This window comes from Haliaeetus albicilla, chromosome 28, assembly GCF_947461875.1.
Source record: "Haliaeetus albicilla chromosome 28, bHalAlb1.1, whole genome shotgun sequence".
NCBI lineage: Eukaryota > Metazoa > Chordata > Aves > Accipitriformes > Accipitridae > Haliaeetus > Haliaeetus albicilla.
Window position 1 is genome coordinate 15,216,943 of NC_091510.1, and position 21,811 is coordinate 15,238,753.

The following is a 21,811-nucleotide window of genomic DNA, read 5'->3' on the forward strand; positions in this document are numbered from 1 at the left end:
AATTTTACTTAAAACTTACTTTGTTTCTAAATAATCTCTAGGGAGCTCTTCCATCTCCTCTGCAGTTATTACTGAGGTTCGTATTTCCTGCTCAACAAGAGTGTCCACCATGACTCTGAAATATGCCCAAACAGTATCCTCCCAGGTATCGCAAACTGGAAGAAGCTACATATTAAAAAAACAGAGCAAAAATTATCAAGAGATGGAGAACTATCAGAATCCAAACAGAGCAACTGTAATTTAGGATCAGATTTCTGGGCACCAAAGCAGACTAATAACCACAGCAGCCTTTCCTTCATCAAAGCAGGATACAAAAAGTCCTTCCACTGAATAAAGCTCTAGTTCCTTGATTATTCTATATCAAAGGTAGTCAACAGAAATAGTCCTATCCTCCTTCCAGAGGCAGCACCACTCCAACACCATTCCGCCTCTTGTGTACCACCTCAGAAAACCAATCCAGATGAAGACTATCCACTTTTCTGCCTGATCACTTTTCAGAAGGATCACTTCGCCTTACTGGTTTATGTCATGGCTGTACAAGTCTCAGAGCAGTAGTGAGCTGTGAAAGGTAGGAGGAAGGGAGTACTGCTGCTGTGGTGATATAGAGAATTTTATATCCAGTTCTTCTCTGAATCTTGCTAGGCTCTTTCAGCATTGAAACCCTAGGACAAGTTCCAGAAAAACCACTGCATTTCATGAAACACTTCTCTCTTACAGTAATTTTAAAATTACTGAATTTTACTGAAATTACTGAAATTTAATTTCATTAAATGTCTCTCTGCTCTGTCACAGGAAGGTAAGCATCTTCTGTTCTGTAAGTCTGTATAATTTTACAATGCCTTTTTTCCTGTAAAAGAGCTAATTTTAAACTTCAATGAATAAAACCTGAAAACATTCCCTATTCCCCCTCTTTTTATTTTCTGAATTATCTTTATTTCTACTACATCATACCAAGATTGCGGGGGGGGTGGACGGAAATCAAGCTCCTCAAGTAGGAGCTTACCACGGATTACTATAACAGCAAGGAAACTTTTATGATAGTCTGCAACGTTCCTCATTGTTCTTAAAAATAAAAAAAAAAATTAAAAATCAGTAGTTAGAGGAGTGGGAGAGCACAAAAACATCTGAAGGATTAAAACTAATAAAAAGAGAAAACTAAAAAGTGAGCATCATACAGAGTATAAAACCTATTGATAATGGAATTCAGGTACAGAATAATCTTTGGATACACCAACTCATCTGTAAGTATACTGTGCATGAGCAGGGAAGTGACTATATAAGCTCTTAAATAATACTGAACTAGAAAGGAACTAAAACAACATTAGAACTGTTTGTACTGAAAGTCAGCAGGAATAATACTAAGAAGAGTCTAACGTATATTTAATTAAGGCATGTCAATCCTACAAAGAACATGTCTACTAAAGCAGCAATGTTTGTTATTGTCCTGTTTACTAGATCTTTAGAAGTACAATAACCAGTAATTGCAGTATTTCTGATATCACTGTCACATATGAGAAACAAAATGTACAACTACCAAACACCACTTAACTATGAGGCCTGACATACCTGTTTGAGGTTTCCACTCAGTGCTGCATAGATTGCTCTCTCATATCTATTAAACTGCTCCTAAAATAAACAGTAGAAAATATAACTTTCAATTACAAAGCATATAAGTTTTCTACTCACTTTACATTTTATTAGAGATTAATCCATTACAAAATGTTCCATCTAACAGTTTCCAAGAAAAGCTGGAAAATCACAGGACACATCAGGAGCCAAAATAAGAATAGCAAGTGACCTCCCCTTCACTAGCATCCCCTTGTAACTTATGTTAAAAATTTATATTGACCTGGAAAGAAAGCAGCATTTTTATTTTCCCATTCAATTAAGTCAAGATGAAAGTCAGTGTCAGCAGTTTCACTTTCAACCAAATAAAAAAGTCAGACATTTCCTAAGCCTGAAAAATTGATGCTGATTATGTAATTTTTCACTACAAGACATAAATACGTTGTTTCAGAAGTCCTCTTACAAACATTAATTGCCAAACTTATAAGCAGCAAACACAGAGGAGTTAGTTTTACTTAAAATCATATTACAGAGTTCAGAAAAGTTCCAATTTATATATTAATATCAAGCAAATCAGCATTGTCTTACCTCTTCAGCCATACGCCAACAACTTATTTTCCAAATGCACCTGTATGGATTCCCTTGAACAGGCTCCAGCTCCTTCCCTACATGCAAAGGATAATTAAAAAAAAGGGGGGGGGTGGAGAGGAAGGTGCTATTAAAAAAAGAGAAACCAGTAACAAGGTAAAGCCTATTTTCTGTTATTAACCCAATTTCAATCCCTTTGGAACTCTTCCCAAAGCATTTTGCTGCTTTCGACTGGACCACAAGGTGGCTTTTCCAGGAAGCTTGGTAAATGCACATCTTAAAGTTACAGGATTTTGAAAGCTTAGCTGCTAACTAGCTTTGAAGAAAATAATGTTTTTGACCACAACATATCTATAATGTTTACATTCGGAAAACACAAAATTAAGGAGAAAAGGAATTTTTATATCTTAAGGAATACAAACTTCTAAAAAACGTCACTGCTTCAGTGCTGCTATTCTGCATGCATCTGCATAAGGGTATGCATCATTAAATGAAAACCCACATAACAGCAGGCTAGGTAGGTACGCTCAAAACAAGGCTAGGACACTGGTGAAGCATGCAGATAAAAGTAACAGGTATCAGGATTTGAAAAGTAGGAAAGCAATATGCCTTCCAGACCTGGCTATGTACAATGCTTAGACACGTTCTTAAATTCTTTGCTAAATCCTGCATGTCCTGAGCATAAAGAGAAGGAAGGTATTGTGTTATAAATAGGACCATGTGCAAGGAACCTCAGAACCAAGGAGAAAGGTAATTTAACAACTTTCAAATATTTTAAAAAGCACCTCTTTTTCCTGCATTTACATTTGCTGAACTCTAGTCCTACTATACCTTTCTGAAGCTGGATATAGAGTCCAACTTTGGAGCCTGCAAGCAACAAAATGTTTGCTAGGTGGCACAATTCAGATATTGAGAAAATACAGACTGAAATATTATATGGAGGTGGAGAAGATCTGTCTGGAACTCTGAGACATCTATTTCCTAGTGATTATGCTTGATTTTCAGAAAGAAAGTGACTTTAGCATGTTAAGTGGATTCAGTGAATTCATACCTTCAACTAAAATATTCGTTTTTATATGTTTACACGTTCAACAGACATGATAAAACATTTCAGATACAAAAAGGGTTCTTAAGGTAAAAAGAAAGAGCTATTTCTCTTTGCCACAGACAGATATTAAGAGAAAGCCCTCTGCCCTATTTTTACATCTGTCTCAAATGCACTTTGAAGTAGATACCTCCATTTATGTTAGGATCATGGTACAATTTCCATCCTTCCAAAGTTGCAGCTCTCCAGGCCTGACCACATCGTTTGCATAAGCGCTGTGCCTGAAAAATAATGGATTTGCTCAGCAACAGACTTCAAGGTAGGAAAACCACCAGCTTCTCCTTTAAAAATTTGCACTTTATTAAAATAGTTAATTTGTTTAGAGATTCTACTATGCAAAAAATAAGGATAGAGAATCCTAAAGTCAAAACAACTGAAAGATTTCAAAGTGAATAAAATGTCATCACTGTTTTTTTTACACTAAACACAGTTGGTATTTATAGCAATGTGAGAAATATGCTAGTCTCATCTTTGCTAGCTCAAACAGCTGTTACACATCCTTCTGGTAAGTTTAGTTTAAGGTGTCGTCTTGTTGCTTAGATGTATAATCCATCTCTTCACACAGTCATCTACTATTCCAGTTAACTTAGCTTTCCAAACCTCTCATGCACTTCTAAAAATAGCAATCCCACCTTTCCCATAATGGTATTCAATAGTCTATGCACTAGCACAAGCAGGTTTAAGTCAAAGCTATTTTGAATAGCATGGAAAGTAGAACAGAAACTGTACAAAACAAAGCTTCCCCACAATTCTTCCAATCCTTCACCCCTGGAAAAAAAAAAAAGTCAGCTACAGATTATCTAGTCTCACTGGTACTGTTCCAGGACTGAGAAAACAGTATGAACAGTGAGAGAAATTGCAATACGCAGTCTTCGTTTGTTTAGCCAAATTCTGTTCTTTTCATACTGGAAGGCTGCAGACAGTCAGCCATTTTGGGAATGGTGACAAACAGTAAATTTAAAGAAGATACAAGCAAGTTGTTCTAGCTTACCTGCTGGGTATTACCTATTGTAATAGGTAAATAAACAGAGGTTCGTTCTTAATTCAGAGTAAACTTGGAAGTATTTTAAGTTGCTCTTTCAGTAGTGAATAACCCACTGCATGCTTATCAGACAGCAGGGACATCATAGCAGTGACTGCAGAACAACTGGTGCTGCAAATTTATATTCATATTGCCCTGCAGCAACATGCTCATTTGCCTATACTATCAGAAAATTAATGGACGTGCACCATATTGGAACAGAATACTAGCAAGTAACCATATTCCTAAGTCTAAGGTCTTGGGCACAAGAATCTCAAGTCCCTTTTTTCCTCTCATTACTCAAATGTCATTATACATACATAAAGCCTAGTGTAAGGGAATCGGTTTCCAGCTGAGGCCTTTAGACAACACCACAATACAAGTATTTACATGATTAAATCATGAAAGTCACTTCACAACTGGGAATCGTTGTTTAGAACAGCTTTAGGACCGAAACTGCCTGGATGTTACTCAGCTAAGGATTAATGCAAAGTATACATGTCATATATTCTCCAAGGTGGTGGAACAAGGACACTTAAAGTGGAAGAGTTAATGGGGGATAATAACGTGCTTTCTAGAATACTCAGATAAAGTCTATCAGAGTTTTCACTGCTGAAGAAGACCCTGCCAAACAACAAAGGTAAGAAAACAAAAGGTAGAAAGCAAGCAAGAAAAAATTGTTTTAACTAAGAAAGTAACCACTGTAAATAACCACGTTTCTTCTGATGGTGGTATTAGCCTATGGATCTTGTGCACTGGCCCCCAGTTCTCAGTCCTGGGACACACCTCCAAATGTGTCATTGCAACTGTTTGTACAACAAGGTGATAAAAATAGGCCTGACTCTCTTCCTCAATTCCACTCAGATCATATACCCAAGGGAACATTAGAGGAGTAGAGCAAGTAAAGTTTGCTTAATTTAATGCTATTTCTAAGAAAAGCATACATCAAACCTCTCTGTCTAGTTAAAATTGCAAGTGTGTTCTACTCTAATATATCTAGAAGGAAGCCTGTATGATAATCCATTGATTATTAGAGATGCAGTCAGGAAGTTCTTTGAAACATTCTGTGTGTTTTTCTGGCAGTGTTTAGTATCAAGCCACTACAGTAAAAAAACACTGTCAAGCAACCAAAAAAAGCAAAGATACATCATCTTTTCCATAACATGTATCCTACACCCAAAATTACTTAACTAAATGGAAGATTTTATTAAAATACTAATTTAGCAGTCTATCACTGTCAGTACTGATAATAAATTGAAAATTAAATCACTACAAGCCAAATTTAAACAGACATTTTAGTATACAGCTTTTCATTAGCCTTAACAGTAAGATGTAAATAATTTACACTAGTTAACCAAGAAGATACTATAACTTTCTGCAGCTTACCTCATCTGTCATTCCTGCTCTGATGAGAGTGAAGAGATACTTCAATAACCTCACATCATCTTCTCGGTCCAAATCATCAAGTGGCAGTTTCTGTCTTATAGGAGCATCTGGATCCTGCAAGGGAAAAAGTCACCATCCATCCACACAATGCCTATACGCCTCTTCCGATGATTTCCTGCGCTGTTTTGTAATTTGGAGTCACTTTTTCACATTGGCACAACAATCTGTACAACCCATGTAATATCTAGCATGATACTTCCCCGTCTTTCCTCTCTCATTTCTTTTATTCCTCTTCTGTCACTGTTCCTATCAGAAGGAGCCATTGCAATTTATTTACTCCACCACCTTGTTTTTTGCCCCAAACTTCTCATCTTCCAGCTCTTCTCACCTTCAGACATCCTTTCCCCTTCTGCCTCTCTACCTACCAAACTGTTCCTCCTCCTCCACCTTCTGACTGAGAAGGCTTTTCACAACAGCTGTACTTGCTTCTATTTAATCCAAACAGATTTTCTCAAGTCAGTCAATAAATACCTCAGATCACTGCCCAATTGAATTAATCTTCTACGACTGCTTTGCTGTCACTGAGACAGTTCATTACCTCCTTCTACCAGACAGTCCTTTCCCTCCTTAACTTCTCTTCTATTAGCTTTTACTATAGTAGCTCTCAAGGAATCCCATCAGGACTTGGTTTCATTGTACTAGTTACTGTATAAAGACAGCATGCCCTGACCTGCAAGGGCTTCCAAACAGTTTTATAAGCTTTTCTGGTTAGGAAAATGAGTTTGTTTCAGACATAAAAAGTACTATGTAAACTAAATGGCTTTTTTAGACCACAGACACCTGTGATGGCGGGTAGGGGTATGGAAGTGACTGCTGAAAGAAAACAGAAGTCCACATATCCCAAAAGGAACTCCAGAGGTGCCCTGCCTCACAATTTCTGTACTAATTTTCAGATAGTACTACTGCTTTTGGATAGTACAACTATCTAAAAGCTGGTGGAAGGCTGTGAAAATAGCATATATGCTCTCTCTAACCCATTTTGAAACCAAACCTTATTTTTAAATAACACTTACCAACTCTGTGACCAGAGCTCGAGAACTTCCAATGTACGTACTTAACTGTCGCTGCTTCAGGGTATGTAGTGTGTTCTCCCTGAAAGCAGTGAAATGCTTTTCAGAAAAATGCTTTTTTAGCAAGCATCTTTTAATGAGACACAAATATTGAAAGATATTTTTTCTTACATGGAATATGGTTACAGAAGAGACACGCTTGGTTTATCAATGGACTGTGTTACTGTTGTGAAAATGGAACATTTCACAAGAAGTACAATATTAGAATCAATACATGTATCTTTGATTTCTTTCAAAAGCATCCATAATTTCAATCATTCCTGTATTTAACTATGAATTGATTTCTGCATGAGCAAAACTTCCCACTAGCATTCACTATAAAGTCAGTCTAGGACAGAAATTCAACTTAGGATGAACACATGATTCCAAAAGCCTGTATTCACTGGCCATTAAAATCAGATTTATTCTAGACATCTAGCATGAAAGGTAGTCTTTGGTCTTTTCTGCCATAAAACCCACCACTGATAACAAAGATGACAATAACAGCTTCTGGTGAAGGGTCAGTGACACAAAGTGATGACAAGAACTTAAACAGGCAAAATTAAAGCCAGACAAAGAAGTGACCACCTGAGAAACACATAATAAAAATGGTTTTATCCAGCATAAATAATAGGCTGATCAGCAGGTGACCATCTCTTATTGTGCCTTATTATGAAAAAAACAAATCTGCATCCAGGTTAAGATTAAATTAAGTTGCTTTGATGGTTTTCCTTCCATCCTCGCCTCCCAAAAGCAGTAACTGACTTTTGAGAAGATACACTTCAGTGGATGGGTACAAAATCTCAATTTTTACATCTAAGAATTTAAAGAAAAAGAAGTGAATGAACTGAACAACTTTTAAAAATCCACTTCTTTTTTAAGAGTGATTCTGTGTCTGTGCATGTGAATCTTACACTCAATGGGAACATGTATACAATCAAAGAAATCTGAACTCACCAATACACAGATTTTGCATAAAACTCAATATTATCGGAAAAGTCCCCAATTTCATCCTTGGCAATGCTCTCTAGCCAATCTACCACCAGCTGGAATAAAATTAAATTGCATTTTTAAAACAAACATGTAACAAATAATATTTTAACTGCCCTCCTCTCATCTCTGGATGTACTCGTTATCTACATGGTAACCAAAGGTGTACACATCCTGAAGACTATTCCATTTTGAAAGTATCCAATATGAAGGTTGTTTAGGCACTTGATCTCTATTTTTCACCAGATGCTGCAGTTACTACAGTGCTATTTAATAGTTTATTAATCACCATCAACAGTAACAGATGAGCCAAATGGGAATAGCTCTCAGCCTTCCACCCTCTCCAAGCTAGCCTGAAAAACATTTCTGATCTTTAGAAACTAAAGAGCATTATTTTTACGCATACAAAGATCAACACACTTTAGTGAATATAAAAAAAAAGTATCAGAAACAGCTTTAAAAAGTGCATAGAGCATTAGTGTTATAAACATATAAGTGTCTACTGATCTATTTTCCATTCTCATCTTAAAAACTTTCCATCATACCTGGCTTTGTCGAACAACTGAATCTTTCTGAAACAAGTTGTCTACGTTCGTTTTTTCACTAGCAGTTAAAACCTATTTAAGAAAAAGCTGATTATTACTTCATGGAAAAGAAAACTTGTCACAAACCCACAAATACCAAATTGGACACATACTAACTCATAAACTTTCTACAAGTTCAGTATGCTACCTCTCCCCTACCCCTTTTTTAAAAATGGATGACACTATATATTTGTTTTATTTGGATGATCTTTTACATCCAGTTACACTAAAAACTGTAAAAATGAGATTCAGAATATAATTCACAGATGTATGACCACAGAAAGATTCTACACAGTAGATCCATTGATTCCACTGACTGCACTCATATTATCCTAAATCCCATTTATTACTGTATACATAAAAAAAGATGACATTTTCCAAGACCATACACACACTTAACATGAACAAGCGAAAAAACCCTCCAAAACCCCCAAAACCTAACCCCAGAACCCTGATCCTTCTATCTGCTATCCTGCATTAATTTAGCTTTCATTAGACTTGCAACAAAAAGAGAACAGAAGATGCATTTTCCTAAAAAACACAGGTAGGAGGAGACTGTTTTTTGGCACAACAGTGTTTAATTTAATAGTGACAACTTAGCAGTGGGAATCCTAGAGGAAGCTATTTTATGACGGAGAAAAAAGCAACTGCGATCATAAATTTTACAAAGGCACAGTCACTTATTGTTTTGCCTTCCTAAGCATATTCTGGCAGCAACAGCTGGAAGCACTATATTGACATAGACAAGAAGACTACAGCTGAAAGAAGAATGCTAAAAAATTTGGATTTCTCTTGAGATAAATTGGAATCAGGATTGCAAAGGCTAGACAGCTTGAGAGCACATGTTCTTCTTTTAGGCAAAGCAAAATTATCTCTGACCTATGGGAACATTACAGCTACTGATGCAACTTTTAAAAAGAAATAAATAGTTATTTCTAGTGGATTTTCCAAGTGTATGTGCAATACTTAAGGAAATAAAACAAAGTATAGTTTATAATATTTTTTACACTAGCATTTTCTTTTCAGAATCGAATATTTAAATTAACTTTTCACAATATATGAAATAATTTAATATTTGTCTTGATAAAAATCAGTTTCATTTTTTGTTCACATTCCTTCCTTCACCTTTGAATTTTGAGTGGCTGCAATATTGAGATTCTAAAAATAAAATACAAGCACTTAGCTTGTATTTAGCTTATTATATCGCTTAAAAAAACCTCCCAGAAGTCCAAGCTTACTGTGATATCAAATGCAGTTTCATCTTCCAGTGCAGACTGTATTCTATCTCTAGAAAGAAAAGTGCAAAACGTTAATGATTAAAATAAAGCTGAGAAAATTCAGCAGAATGCGTAAGTGAAAGCCCTTAAAAATACCATTACAAAAATGTTCTTTTAAAAAGATACCAGAAGTTGCAAAGGTAATAAGAATAGGCCCGTTTACAACTTTCATTTCTGTAAATAGATAATAAATAGACATATATATCAGCACCTAGTTCAATAGGAACTTAATTGCCTCACTCTGTATTTATAAACTCATTAAAAATATATCCAACAAAGTCAGGTCAGTGTAAAAACATAACATGCATTTCAAAGGAATTACCTATAAAGCGAGGACAACAGTCTCCAAGTTACCATCTCCTGCTTGAGAAGCCACAACACACTGGCAGTTTTTGAAAACTTTTGCTGTCCAGGAGTTGCACGATAAACTATTTTCCCTAGTATATTCACCTGAGATAAATAAATTTATACATAGTTAATATTGTCCATTGTTGTATTTTTTTCCTAAGCCATTACAGCAATCTTTTCATTATCCTGAATGCTTTCAACAACTAAGTTTGATTACCATCTCTCCAAAATAGGTAAATGATACTCCACACCATAAATTCCCTTAATTATTAATAAAAATAATATTAACACAGCCTAGAGGCCATAAACCAAGAGAGCAGCTTTGTTTTGCAATGCACTGTACAAAGGCAGGATAAAAACAGCTTATGTTGATCAATTAAAAAGCACCAGAAGACTGGGAAGGAGAGAAGAAAAAAACTGAAAAAACCAGACCACACAAAAAACAAACCACCAAAATCCCCAACTTTTTTTCCATATACATCAATACCAAACAAAGTCATAAAGTCAGCCCTACTGGTATTTGTGACAGCATTTATGCTTTTATCAGTGTCTGAAAGATACCCTTTCCTTTCTAGCTCTGTTAAATGAGGAAACCCAAACTGTTGGTTACCACATAATTTACAGTATCACCAAAAAGAAATTCTATTATCTTTTCCTTTATTTATTATGAAGAAAATTTGGACAATAAAGTTTTCTCCATCAGTAGCTAGTTCCAGAGCTCCTCCTACTTCTGAGAACAGCCCCAAACTCTTACATTTTAGGAGTACCCAATTTGTCAGGCATCAATATCTTCATCAGTTTTCAAGTGGGAGGTGAGCAACAGATTTGGAGAAAAGAATGATGTGTACCACCACGATGCAAGAGGGGAACATGATCTTCTTTCCCTTCTATCATCTTCCAGAAAATATGAAAAGAGTTGATGGCTGCTAGGAGCCACTGGGCTGATCTCAGGGTACAGTGGAGAGGCAGCATGAGAGCTCAGGGCTGCCCCTCCACCCCCACCTCGAGCCCCCTCAGCAACATCCAAGCCAATCTTTGGAGCAGCATCCTTCACTCTGCTTTTGTATGGTAACATGCAGTCAACTCCCCCCAATTCCACATGGCTTAAAACAACCACTCTATGTTCCATGATGTTGTAGATGGTATCCACATACTCTAACAGGAGGAATGGAAGAGACTTTCTTTTCCATTTAAGCTCAGAAGTTCCACCATCTCACAAAATAATCAAGTTCATATTTATTTTCCTTCTCTTGTCTGCTTCCCACTTGGGAACACAGTTGTGGTACACACGTCATTGAAGATCTCAGCGTTCTCCAACTTAGCCAGCCCCAACAACAAGTTTGCACAAAACAGGACTAGCAACCTTCTACCAAGAATGCGCTTTCTTAACAACAGACAGAGGTATGAAGTCTCTTTAAAAAAATTACCTGCCTACCTATCTCTTCTATGATCAACACTTATTGATAGAAGCATCATAGTTTCTTCCTTTCAAACTGTCAATCCCTGCTGATCCTGAACTGTCGGTCAACAGCCAATCAAATAAAAAAAATATGTCTAAAAGCAGAGACACTTTAAAGCTAATGTTGAGCCCTCTACTGCCAGATTGTTAGTAATGTAGGAGAAAACTCTTAAAGCATCATAATACAATGATTTTATTTATTTATACCCGAGAGAAATAAGAACATTTTAATCCAGCTTATTATCATTAACAAAAAAAAAACCTATACATCTGCTCATGTTTATTGTCACTTGACACTTGTAGTGGAATGGCAGCCAGATGACATTTTTAGTATTCAGCAAGCTACACAATGGGTATTCCTGTGCCAAAGTAGTGTATGAGGAAAGAGAGATGCTATTCAGTGCTAGTGTTCAGTGACTCATAAGACTGCAACCAGCTGGAAGATTTAAAGTGTCTATGTTAAGCGCTATGACTTCTCAGCTTAAAGAAAAACAGCAATACTACTTTGGGAAGGGACTGTAAAATAAAGTGAACAAAACCCCAAGCAAACTACTTACCTGACTGTTACAAATACTTTCATACTCATCCACAAGATCAAAAATGGTAGTTGATGTATGTTTCAAGAAGGAATGCAGAAAATCTGAGTACATGCTCATAGTAGCTAGAACAGATTTAAGAAGAAACAGCCATATTAGTCAGACACAATTTGGTAAAAAAACTGCAACAGACTACAAAAAAAATCCTTCTGATAACAAGGCATATCATCTTTTGTAAATCTAAATGAAGACAATGATGATATGAACTATTTATATCCCATAAAGTCAGAAGAACTTATCAACTAAGATAGTTAAGACACACAGAAGCTACGAGGTAAGTCAAATACTTAAACAACTTTTGCTGTAAACCTGTCATCTGTGAAAGTTTTAACAAAAAATCATTTGCGTATCTCCACAAAACTAATCCAGCTGGCATCTCATGTCACCAGAGCACCCCATTTGTGCCATCAGGTTCCACAGAAGACACAAAGTCTCAAAACTCCCATAACTGGAAGAGATTAACTTTCTGAACTTTTAAAACTAGACTGTTTTTGACAAAGGAATATCAGCAAAATAATACAGAAAAAAAAGAACATATGTATTTATATCCCACTAATAAAAAATGTGGTCAATTATTATGAAAATTTCAGATTGTCTCACCAGCTTCCCCAGGATCATCCTCACGCAATAGTACAGCACTCATAGTGACATCTTCTGTCGTATTGGACATGTCTAGATTTACGAACTTTCCTGTCTGCTGAGGCGAGAGTGCCATTGTCCAGCTAGTTTCATCCAACTAAAAGCAAAACAAGAACATAAGGAAAATAAATAGCAATCACAGACTATTATAAGCCTAGTTCCAAGTTTCTTCCTTCTATATGAATGGTATAAACAGAGCAATCCTAAAAAACTAATAATGAAATAACTGCCTTTAGATAAGGTGCAACTATGCCTTTAACAAACAGCTCTGAAAAGATAAATTTTAATCTGGGAAAAGGAAATTCTCTTTTTTTTTCCCAGGAAATACTCAGGTAGAAGCTAATCTAATAAGACCGTTTACTTTAAAACACCATGTATCACTTTTCATCTTAAAACAAATAAATCACTCTAAACTTTCATTTCTAGTATGCTAAATGTTTACTTAGTATTTTGTCGTTTGAAGTAAAAAGACAGAATAACATTGACTAGGTCATAAAGCAGCTGTGAAAAGTTAAGCAAAATAGTTAAAATTTGAATCAGAACCATTTACCAGTCTTTCAGCCTTCTTGGTGAACTGCTCAAAACCAGTTAATCAAATGAAGCAATATATGTTTAAAATAATAACAAGTATCAGAATATTAAAGGGGGAAATAATGACATACCTATACTTCGTGGGGGGTATTTCAGGGTAGGTATTTGATAACTTATCTGACATCAGAGCAGCAAAATGGCCAAAAGAGAAGATAGACTGTACATTCACTGCACGGAGAGGACAGCTTCCTGTAGCTGTTTCCATGACAGCAATTGCTTTCTCAGCAGCAATTAATGCTATACAAAGACCTAGAGATGTGCCACTGGCTGATTCTTTTTTCCACTCTTAAAATGGTCCCACCCAAACAAGTACAAACAGGGAACCAGATGACATTGCTGTAGCAGTCGCTTAAGTATATTCAAAACCTGTGGACATATACCTGTTACTCTTCCTTTTATGCCCCAGTTTCTACCACAGTATTCCTCTTGTCTGATCTCTCTCTGCCATTAGAGCCCTCTAGCCAACCAGAACAGAATGCTATAAGCACTCTGACTGCAGAGTAAAAATAACAAGAAACTCAGTTCCAGTAAAATCATTTCGGGTCTCTGTGGGAAATGCAAAAAGGGCTGGTAAGTGTTCTTATCTACCACAAATTTCCACAAGACATAATTTTAAGTCCTTTTTCCATCACCCTCCTGTGAAAGCCTTTGTCTAGTCCCAAGTTTCACCCTGCTAATCTAAACAGGATTCAAGTCAGAGCACTAAATGCTAACCTAAAATGTACTCCACTCACAAAACACTAGTTACAGAATGACAAGAGGCTCTGAATCAGAGGAAAAGTGGCACTGCTAAGAGCTGTATACATGTTGGTCAACTAGGCCCCAGAACCTGATAATTTAAAGAAACAAATGGACTGTAACAAACTATAGAAACAACTAGAAGGGAGAATGAATTAAAATGCACATACAGAAAGACATCTTAACTTGTTTTGAGTTAATTTAAAAATAAACAGAGATAAAATACTTCAGATGTCCCTACTGATAAATTTTCTAATCAGTGTTTTTCCAAAGACATTACAGTAGAAGATAATTATCATCTGAAAAGTGATCAGAAGAGCTTGTTCTTTGAAGTCCAAACTTTAACATCCGAGTGAAGCCTAATACTGGAGAGTGCTAAAATAAGAAAAATTCTGAAGGTTTAACTTGCTGACATAGAACAATTATCTTTGAAGAATTTGTAAACAAGCAAAGTCAGGATTTTTGTAGTTACAAGTTGATGTTATAAGGACTAGCTTAACACATATGGTGTATTTAGCAAGTCCTTAAAATCCCCCATTATTCCTCACCACATCATCTCAAAGAACACCACAGTAATAAATAATACTAGTAGCAAGCAGCAACAGTAGTACTCGCAAGCTTGTACCACCCAGTTTGTCCTTGGTGCAAACACCACTGAAACACTGTAAACTTGTAGTTTCTTATAAGTTTCACAGAAGCAAGAAGAGAAGAAGGTGCTCTAACCATCTTACCATTGACAGATTGCCAAAAAGTCCAGGAGTTGGTAGAATCAGAGGAGATTTCCCTCCTGTTCCTAGGATGGCAGACACATCTGATGGCTTCATGGAGCTTCGAGTTAGTGCAGTAGCTGAAAGAGACCGTGCCTTTTCTGAAAAGAAAAAGTATTTAAGGCCACTATGCTCTATCAAGGAGGTCCAAAAGAAATCTTATAATGGAGATTGAAGTATTTATGAAATCCTGCTCCGTCACACAAGAAACAGACAAACCAACCTGATGGAGAAATAACTTGCTCCTGTCCATCTTCATTTTCCTTCCACCAGAAGGCTTGTACCAAAGCCACAAATGGCAATTATAAAAGAAAAAGAAGTCTTAGGCCCAACAACACTTAGAAATAAGGTTAATTATCAATAATGGAACTTAATAATCTACATATCTAGTTACGCTGGAGTTATACAAACACCCTGTTAACCAAGTCTGGAGCATACTCAAGCCCTAGTTTTTCAAGTAGGGCATGTATAAACACAAAGACAAAGCCCATCTACTGTCATTTCAGTTCCTCCTCAAGTCCAGCAGCATTCCAGATAGAAGTCTGAAGCCAGGTTGAACGTGAGTGTACATATGCACCAAACATGCGACGCACCTTCAGTTACTAGAGTTCACTGGTAAATACACACCATTAACATAGATAGCAATAAATCTCAAGTCACTCTTCCTTGGAAATTGGTCTCCAAACCCTTAAAGCAAAAGGCAACCACAAGTCTGCTCCACCAAGCACTACATCTGCTCCAGATAATCCTGCACATGAGTGCAACGGCTGGTGTTCCCAGGAATATCTGACCCATGTTAAAAATGGAGACACTGCTATGCAAGATGATAAATGCCACAGCCTATGACAACAGGGAGCTCCACCACAACAGACCTTCATACAGTCCAAAGACCACAAAATTTGCATCGAGACAGTAGCTGCTTTGGTCCCCTTATCAATCACAAACAGCCTGGGAAGCCACCTAAAAACATTGACAGTGACAGCCAAATCAGGAGCTGTGTCAACAGTGGTAAAGAGGGAATGACACACAGTCCCAACATTTTGTTAGAAAATTTGGAGAGAGAAGTGCTTGTACAACCCTCAACAGCAGTTCTTGATAACAAGACAGCGTCAGTCAGCATTGAGATCATTAATGTTTCCTTTTGCACTGCTGGAATCAGAGGCATCAAAGATGCCCACAACAGCATATACAACCACAAAATAAAGAGCATGTCCAGGGTTTCTATCAGATCATCCAGTTTGGAAGCAGAAAATCAAATGCCTGTGGCACTTTTTTTTTTTTTTCCAGTGCCTGAGGTAAAAAGAACTTTCTTGGAATTTCCCTGGTCCTGAAGGTCGCCAAGAGTATATCTCATCAGATCTCCGACACCCTCAAATTATAAGGGGGCAAGGTCATTGCAAACAGGTACAGGGACCTTAGAAGGCTTTGTATCAATAGGTAGATTTAGTTTTCCATGCATCAGTTTCACACAGATCGAGAAAGCTGAAGAATCAAAGGTTTTGTTCCCAATGAACTTTCCCTAAACTCTTGAGACATGAAAGTCAGGCATACTGAAAATCAAAGAGATAAATCAATTTTCAACCTGTTGAACTAGAATTATGGCTACTAGCATTAACAGTCTGACTCTGAAGTTGCAGATCAAAGCATTTAAATTGTTAATGGATAATCCTTCTCTCCTCCATGGTACCAGAAAGTAACTGCTGTAACCCCCCCTACCCATATGACACAATGGACTCAAGGGTTAAGAATTCACAGGGTGGCAGAAAAGAACTATGTTGAATAATCCTCACATACAGTTTCTAATACTCCCAAAGCCACAATTAGGAGCAACTGACATCAAAGGAAGCAAAACCCCTTGTCCTTGGGAGAGGAGATAATGGATGCACTTCATAAGAACACTTTAAATGTCCCACTGTAGGAATGGGAATGTACAACGGGAACTGAAACAGGAGTGAAAATGCCGATGCTTTGTTTGTTGCAGAATCTTCAGACAGTTTGAAAGAGAAGTAGCTCTAGTGTATGTTGCTGATGACACTTGTGACTCTCAGAAAATCTGTACAATGCAGTGCCAGAGGTAAAACAGATGAAAGCCAGGATGCCAAGGAGAAATGCAGTTGTAACGAAGCAGCGCAGAAGTCTTCGGATTAAATAGTGCAGGAACAGCAAATAGCAAACCTTCTGGAAGGACTCTCTGTCCACTCAAAGTGCTGTTTGAAGAAAGTTTATCACAGATCATAGGCACACACATGAACAACCATCAGCCGTTTAGGGAAGTTTGCAGAGAGAATCATTATTCAGAAACCAGACAGTCTCCTTCTGAAGTCTGTTAAAAAACAGATGGCAGGTTTACAGAGTATATGCTGTCTAGTAACATCTCCTGATGTTACATCTCTGTGCTGACCGGCCATACAAATGAACAGAACTGCTCAACATTAAACCTTCTTGATCAGAGTATTTTCCATCTGTGATCTCTACTTTCACCTGACATCAACTCCCTATATGGTTTGGGGGTAGCTGCTGCAAAAACAAACTGTACACTACCTCTTATGAAATTCTGTACTGTTGAGCTTTCTGAAAATAGACAAAACAGAAACTTCATACCAACAAAATCATGGCAAGCTGACAGATCAAAACACTAACTGAAATAAAGATCTTCGCTGAAGACAGACAATGGTCAAGATGGTATACACATGCTCTAATTTGAAGATAAAAGTGGGAAAAGAGTTACTTGATTTTGAAGTACCCTCTGACCATCACAGTATGACATACAATGCTCCTCTCTTTAAAAGAACTAACACATCACCCATCTCCAAGCAGTCCTGAAAGGAGGATGTGGAGCAGCAGAAGGTGCAACCATGCTCTTGGAGCTTGATGGAAAACACACAGGCTAGATGATGACAAAAAAATAGGAACCCCTTATATAAATGTCTGAATGATGACAAAATAAAGACTACAGGAAGAGACTGTGACAAGGAAAAGGGAGGTAAGCCCTGGTGATGACATGGAAATGTAAGGAATAGGCATGTTTCTTTATTTCACCCACAGCTAGTGAGGAAGGCTCTAAAGGATTACAGACCTTTTCACGGTATGTTTAGTGTCAAGTCAACACTAAGAACAACTTGCACTTTCACTGCGAGAGCTGCCAATGCTGACACACAAATAGCTTGTGCTCCAGAAGAAGGCTGATGCTAACAGCATTTGTCTTTACTGCTGGCCACCCAAGAAGAAGCCACTAGATATTACACTAAATGAGAACAAGCACGGGCTACACAGAACTTGCCAGGAACCCCGAGAAACCATGAAGAATCAGTCTGTCTGGAACTATCTTTGCACCAGTGCCAGTTTGGGAATAACCCTCAACACACTCCTAATATGTGTCAGCTGATGCAGAACACAGAGTTTGAGACTGGGAGGTTTCAGGGCAACCTGACCCTAGCCAACATGTGTGGTTCCACAGCCTTTCTGTGAGGTGTGCCATCTAATTTCTTCTCCTGCTAGTGGAGAGGGAAATCATTTGCCAATAAACACACATGGTAGAAAGGTCAGCAACAGAACTAAACTGCCACAAAAACAAGGATGGAAAAATACTTGAAGAGACACCACACGCTATCTCAAAGAATTAAAAGCTACTGCAAAACCAAAAGAAGGTTGTGAAAAAGAAGGAAACACAACAAACTAGATTGCTGACTAGTAAGAATCAGTTTCAACATGGTACTTGAGAGAAACTGAAATGATACTGGACATACTCTTGTGCCAAACAAAGAAAATGAAGCTCAAACACCCTCTAAAAATGGAAAGGCAAAAATCCATTGGCATTCAGCCATAGCATAAATATGTAACATATGAACATATATATTGACTGCTACTAGGTGTTTTCTTCCCTATTTATAAACACGTTTAACTTCAGAATCAACAAGTAGTTGAGGTTGGAAGGAACCTCTGGAGATCAACTGCTCCAAGCCCCCTACCCAAAGCAGTGTCAACTAGAAAAGGTTGTTCAGGACCTTGTCCAGTCAGCTTTCATTATCTCCAAGGACTGAGACTCCACAGACCGTCTGGGCAACCAGCTCTAGCGTTCAATCACCCTTACAGTAAAAAAGTGTTTTCTTATGTTTAAACAGAATTCCCTGTATATCCTGTTGTGCCTATTGCCTCTTGTCTTTTCACTGGACGCCACCAAGAGCCTGGTTGTCTTCTTACTCCCTCCCATCAGGTATTTATGCACGTTGACAAGACCCTCCCCTGCCTCCCCAAGCCTTCTCTTTCCCAGGCTAAACAATCCCAGCTCTTCTCAACTTTGTGGCCCTTCACTGGACCCACTACAGTACATCCATGTCTTTCAATGTTATGAAGTGTTGAAGTCCAAGCATATTATTCCTTTAACTAAATATTAAAGAAAGAAAATAGTCTTACCTGGCTGGCGAAGCAATGAACTAGGAGTTCGGGAAATCAGCTGTCCTCTGGGTGTCATGTTTCCAATAGTGTCATCCAGGGATGTAAGAACTGATTAACAAACAAGTTAAGAAACATTCTCCTAAACACGCTTTCAGCTCTATTCAAAACAATTGTGAATACTTGGAAAGGAAAAATAATTTGCTGTAGCTCAACTATTACGAAGATTATACATCTTGTCTTTCAGATTAAAGCAGAAAGTCCCGTTCATGAGCCTGAGTTAGATCACAAAACATTTCACCAGAAGCTTAAAAGCTGGTGGGCTAAAAAAAGAGACACTGCAAGGTAAAGTTCAGAAGCCTGAGCGCAGCAGGTCTGGGACTCCTCACTTCTCATAACTGCTCAGATCAAAGAGAGTACTTTTGCCCCACGAGGAACTGCTTTATGCTGCATAAACCATAACAAGAAAATCTGAGACTAAATGTATTTAAAAAACCAGTTCTCTCAGTTTCAGGATGCTGATGACTTTAGGCTGTTGCTCTGCTTTGCCTTTTCCTGTCAGCAACTAGGTTCGCTGCTCCAGGTATGGCTTACTAAGAAGTAGTTGTGTAAAAGTTTCAGTATCCTATGTTGTATCAGTGTCCAAGAACGTCATGATTCTTAGGGACAATCTCACTAATTTTATTCTGCTTGCAAAAACCAGAAGGACGAGGAAGTGTACTGGATTCCTTTGCTGTCATAACCAGCAAACTACCATTATATTAACTGTCAAATTACATGGTATTTTTTTCTTATTGTAAATAAGTGGGGGAAAAAATTCTGTGGAAATATAAATCTATGTCTGTGCGCTCCTCTTGCTATTACTGGGGATGGGAGGTTAAGATATACTGAATAATCACGATATTCTGATAACACAATACATGCAGAAGAGCATAAAACCACAAAATTAAGATATAATGAAGAAAACTTTATTTTGTCAAAAAACTCAGAGATGTCAGCTATGGCTCTCATAGTTCTCTGGGCTGACGTCAACCTGAGTTCGTAAGCCCATGAAAAACTGTAAAACACCATGCTACACAAACGTGACAGCACAAGTTCAGGAGATAGGCAGTGCAACACCCCTGCAATCATATTTAACCCACAATCGAAATAATCCATCTAAATATAGTCAAGAACTGATTATGCAAGCATTTCAACAATCTCTTACTTTCCCTGAAGTCTATTGAATAATCTGTTCTCAGCCACCACTACAACAGCTTTGATGTGGTTTGAGACTACAATGTGGGGAAAAGAAAGGGACAGAGAAAATTCCACTCAGAGGAAATACTGGTCTGTGTAAAGGCAAAGAATTGCATCTTTTGGCTCACACCTAAGTTCTTCTGTAAAGGCCAAGTAATGTACTATGTTGCTGAAAATGCAGTATTTTTCTAAATGAAACTCATCCAGATTTCCTAGTCACACTTTCAGTCAGTCATTAATATCCTTCCCCACTAGTTTTTAGATACTGCAATCAGTTTTGTTTTTGAATTTTTCTCCATCTTAATACATGAAAATACCACACAGAAAAGAAAAAAAAACTACAAAAAGGGAAAATGAGACAGTTCAATAGCAAAATTTTGACCGCAGAATACCTCACAAATAACAATTTCACATTACATTCATACATTCTTCACTTTAAATGGGTAAGAATCAGAGAGTAACTTGCTGTATACTTAAAAACTATTCTCAACATGCTCAAAATCAAAGCACTGGTAAAAATACACACACCTTGTGAAAGTAGTGAGCAATGATTAAAGAGAAGATTAAAAGTCTTTACAGAAAAAGGATACTAGAAACTCTTTTCTGAGAGCTTTGCTTCCATCCAGGTCTGGCCATCTCTACATCACGGGGGGATAACACGTCTCCAAAATCATTTCTAGAGAACAACACCATAGACACAAAGTAAGCAAGTGAACCCAAGCAGAACATACAACAAGGGTTTTTTTGTTGCTTCAAGTAACTCCACAACTGGGAAGCTTAGACAAAGCATAAGGCACCTCTAATTCTCGTATGGATACCCAGTTTCCTCTACAGAACGTCCAGTATTGCTCATCAGCTCAGGAAAATGGGTTTGTCTGAAAACCCACACTTCGTTCCTCCTCCTAGTAAGAGATGCAACCGCACAAAATGCAACTTCGAATTGAAAAAATAAATTGAAAGAATGACAGGATGTCACCGTTTGAGTTTTTTTTCTTCGGATACACAAAACCACCACAGATCGAGGAAGTTCACGTATCTTGCAGAAGGGCTAAAAACCGGGTACCAATCACTAAAACTCGAGTGAGAAGCCGCCGGTGGACTGCGAGGGCCGCAGCCGTGACTGCCTACCCAGGCCTGCCTGCAGAGCACCCTGCCAAGGGCCGGCTCAACGATTCCCGCCTAATTAACAGCTTCAGTTTAATGTATCGACACATTCCAGAAGAAATCAAGCAGGTTCGAAGCTCCCGGGTGACAAAAAAGCCTTCGATACCCCTCAGAAAGTCTTCCAGCCCGCACCGTCAGCGCACCGCTCCTCCGCGGCCGCTACAGCGGGATGTGTCAGATCACAGCACACCCGCGGGTGCGGGGCCCGCACCCCCCCGGCACCGTGTGTCGTGTCGTTCCCGTCCCCGCTCC

At 37.9% G+C, this 21,811-nt stretch overlaps 2 protein-coding genes across 3 annotated transcripts in view; both read right to left on the reverse strand.

Moving 5' to 3' along the window:
- MDM2 (MDM2 proto-oncogene) overlaps positions 1-21,811 on the reverse strand; it is a 114,308-nt gene that overhangs the window by 54,740 nt on the left and 37,757 nt on the right. The window lies entirely within an intron of this gene.
- Positions 1-21,811, reverse strand: part of NUP107 (nucleoporin 107) — a 31,343-nt gene that overhangs the window by 9,404 nt on the left and 128 nt on the right. The window contains exons 2-17 of one of the 2 annotated variants that reach the window (XM_069773692.1): positions 20,986-21,071; positions 19,178-19,267; positions 14,988-15,041; positions 14,729-14,865; positions 12,630-12,765; positions 11,991-12,094; positions 9,949-10,076; positions 9,588-9,636; positions 8,311-8,382; positions 7,733-7,821; positions 6,740-6,818; positions 5,667-5,780; positions 3,390-3,480; positions 2,155-2,231; positions 1,567-1,626; positions 20-165 (exon numbers count right to left, since the gene is read on the reverse strand). In XM_069773692.1, coding sequence (XP_069629793.1) covers positions 20-165; positions 1,567-1,626; positions 2,155-2,231; positions 3,390-3,480; positions 5,667-5,780; positions 6,740-6,818; positions 7,733-7,821; positions 8,311-8,382; positions 9,588-9,636; positions 9,949-10,076; positions 11,991-12,094; positions 12,630-12,765; positions 14,729-14,865; positions 14,988-15,041; positions 19,178-19,267; positions 20,986-21,071 — 1,512 coding nt within the window. The remainder of the gene's footprint in view (positions 1-19; positions 166-1,566; positions 1,627-2,154; positions 2,232-3,389; positions 3,481-5,666; positions 5,781-6,739; positions 6,819-7,732; positions 7,822-8,310; positions 8,383-9,587; positions 9,637-9,948; positions 10,077-11,990; positions 12,095-12,629; positions 12,766-14,728; positions 14,866-14,987; positions 15,042-19,177; positions 19,268-20,985; positions 21,072-21,811) is intronic. The other variant, XM_069773693.1, reaches the window with a different exon arrangement.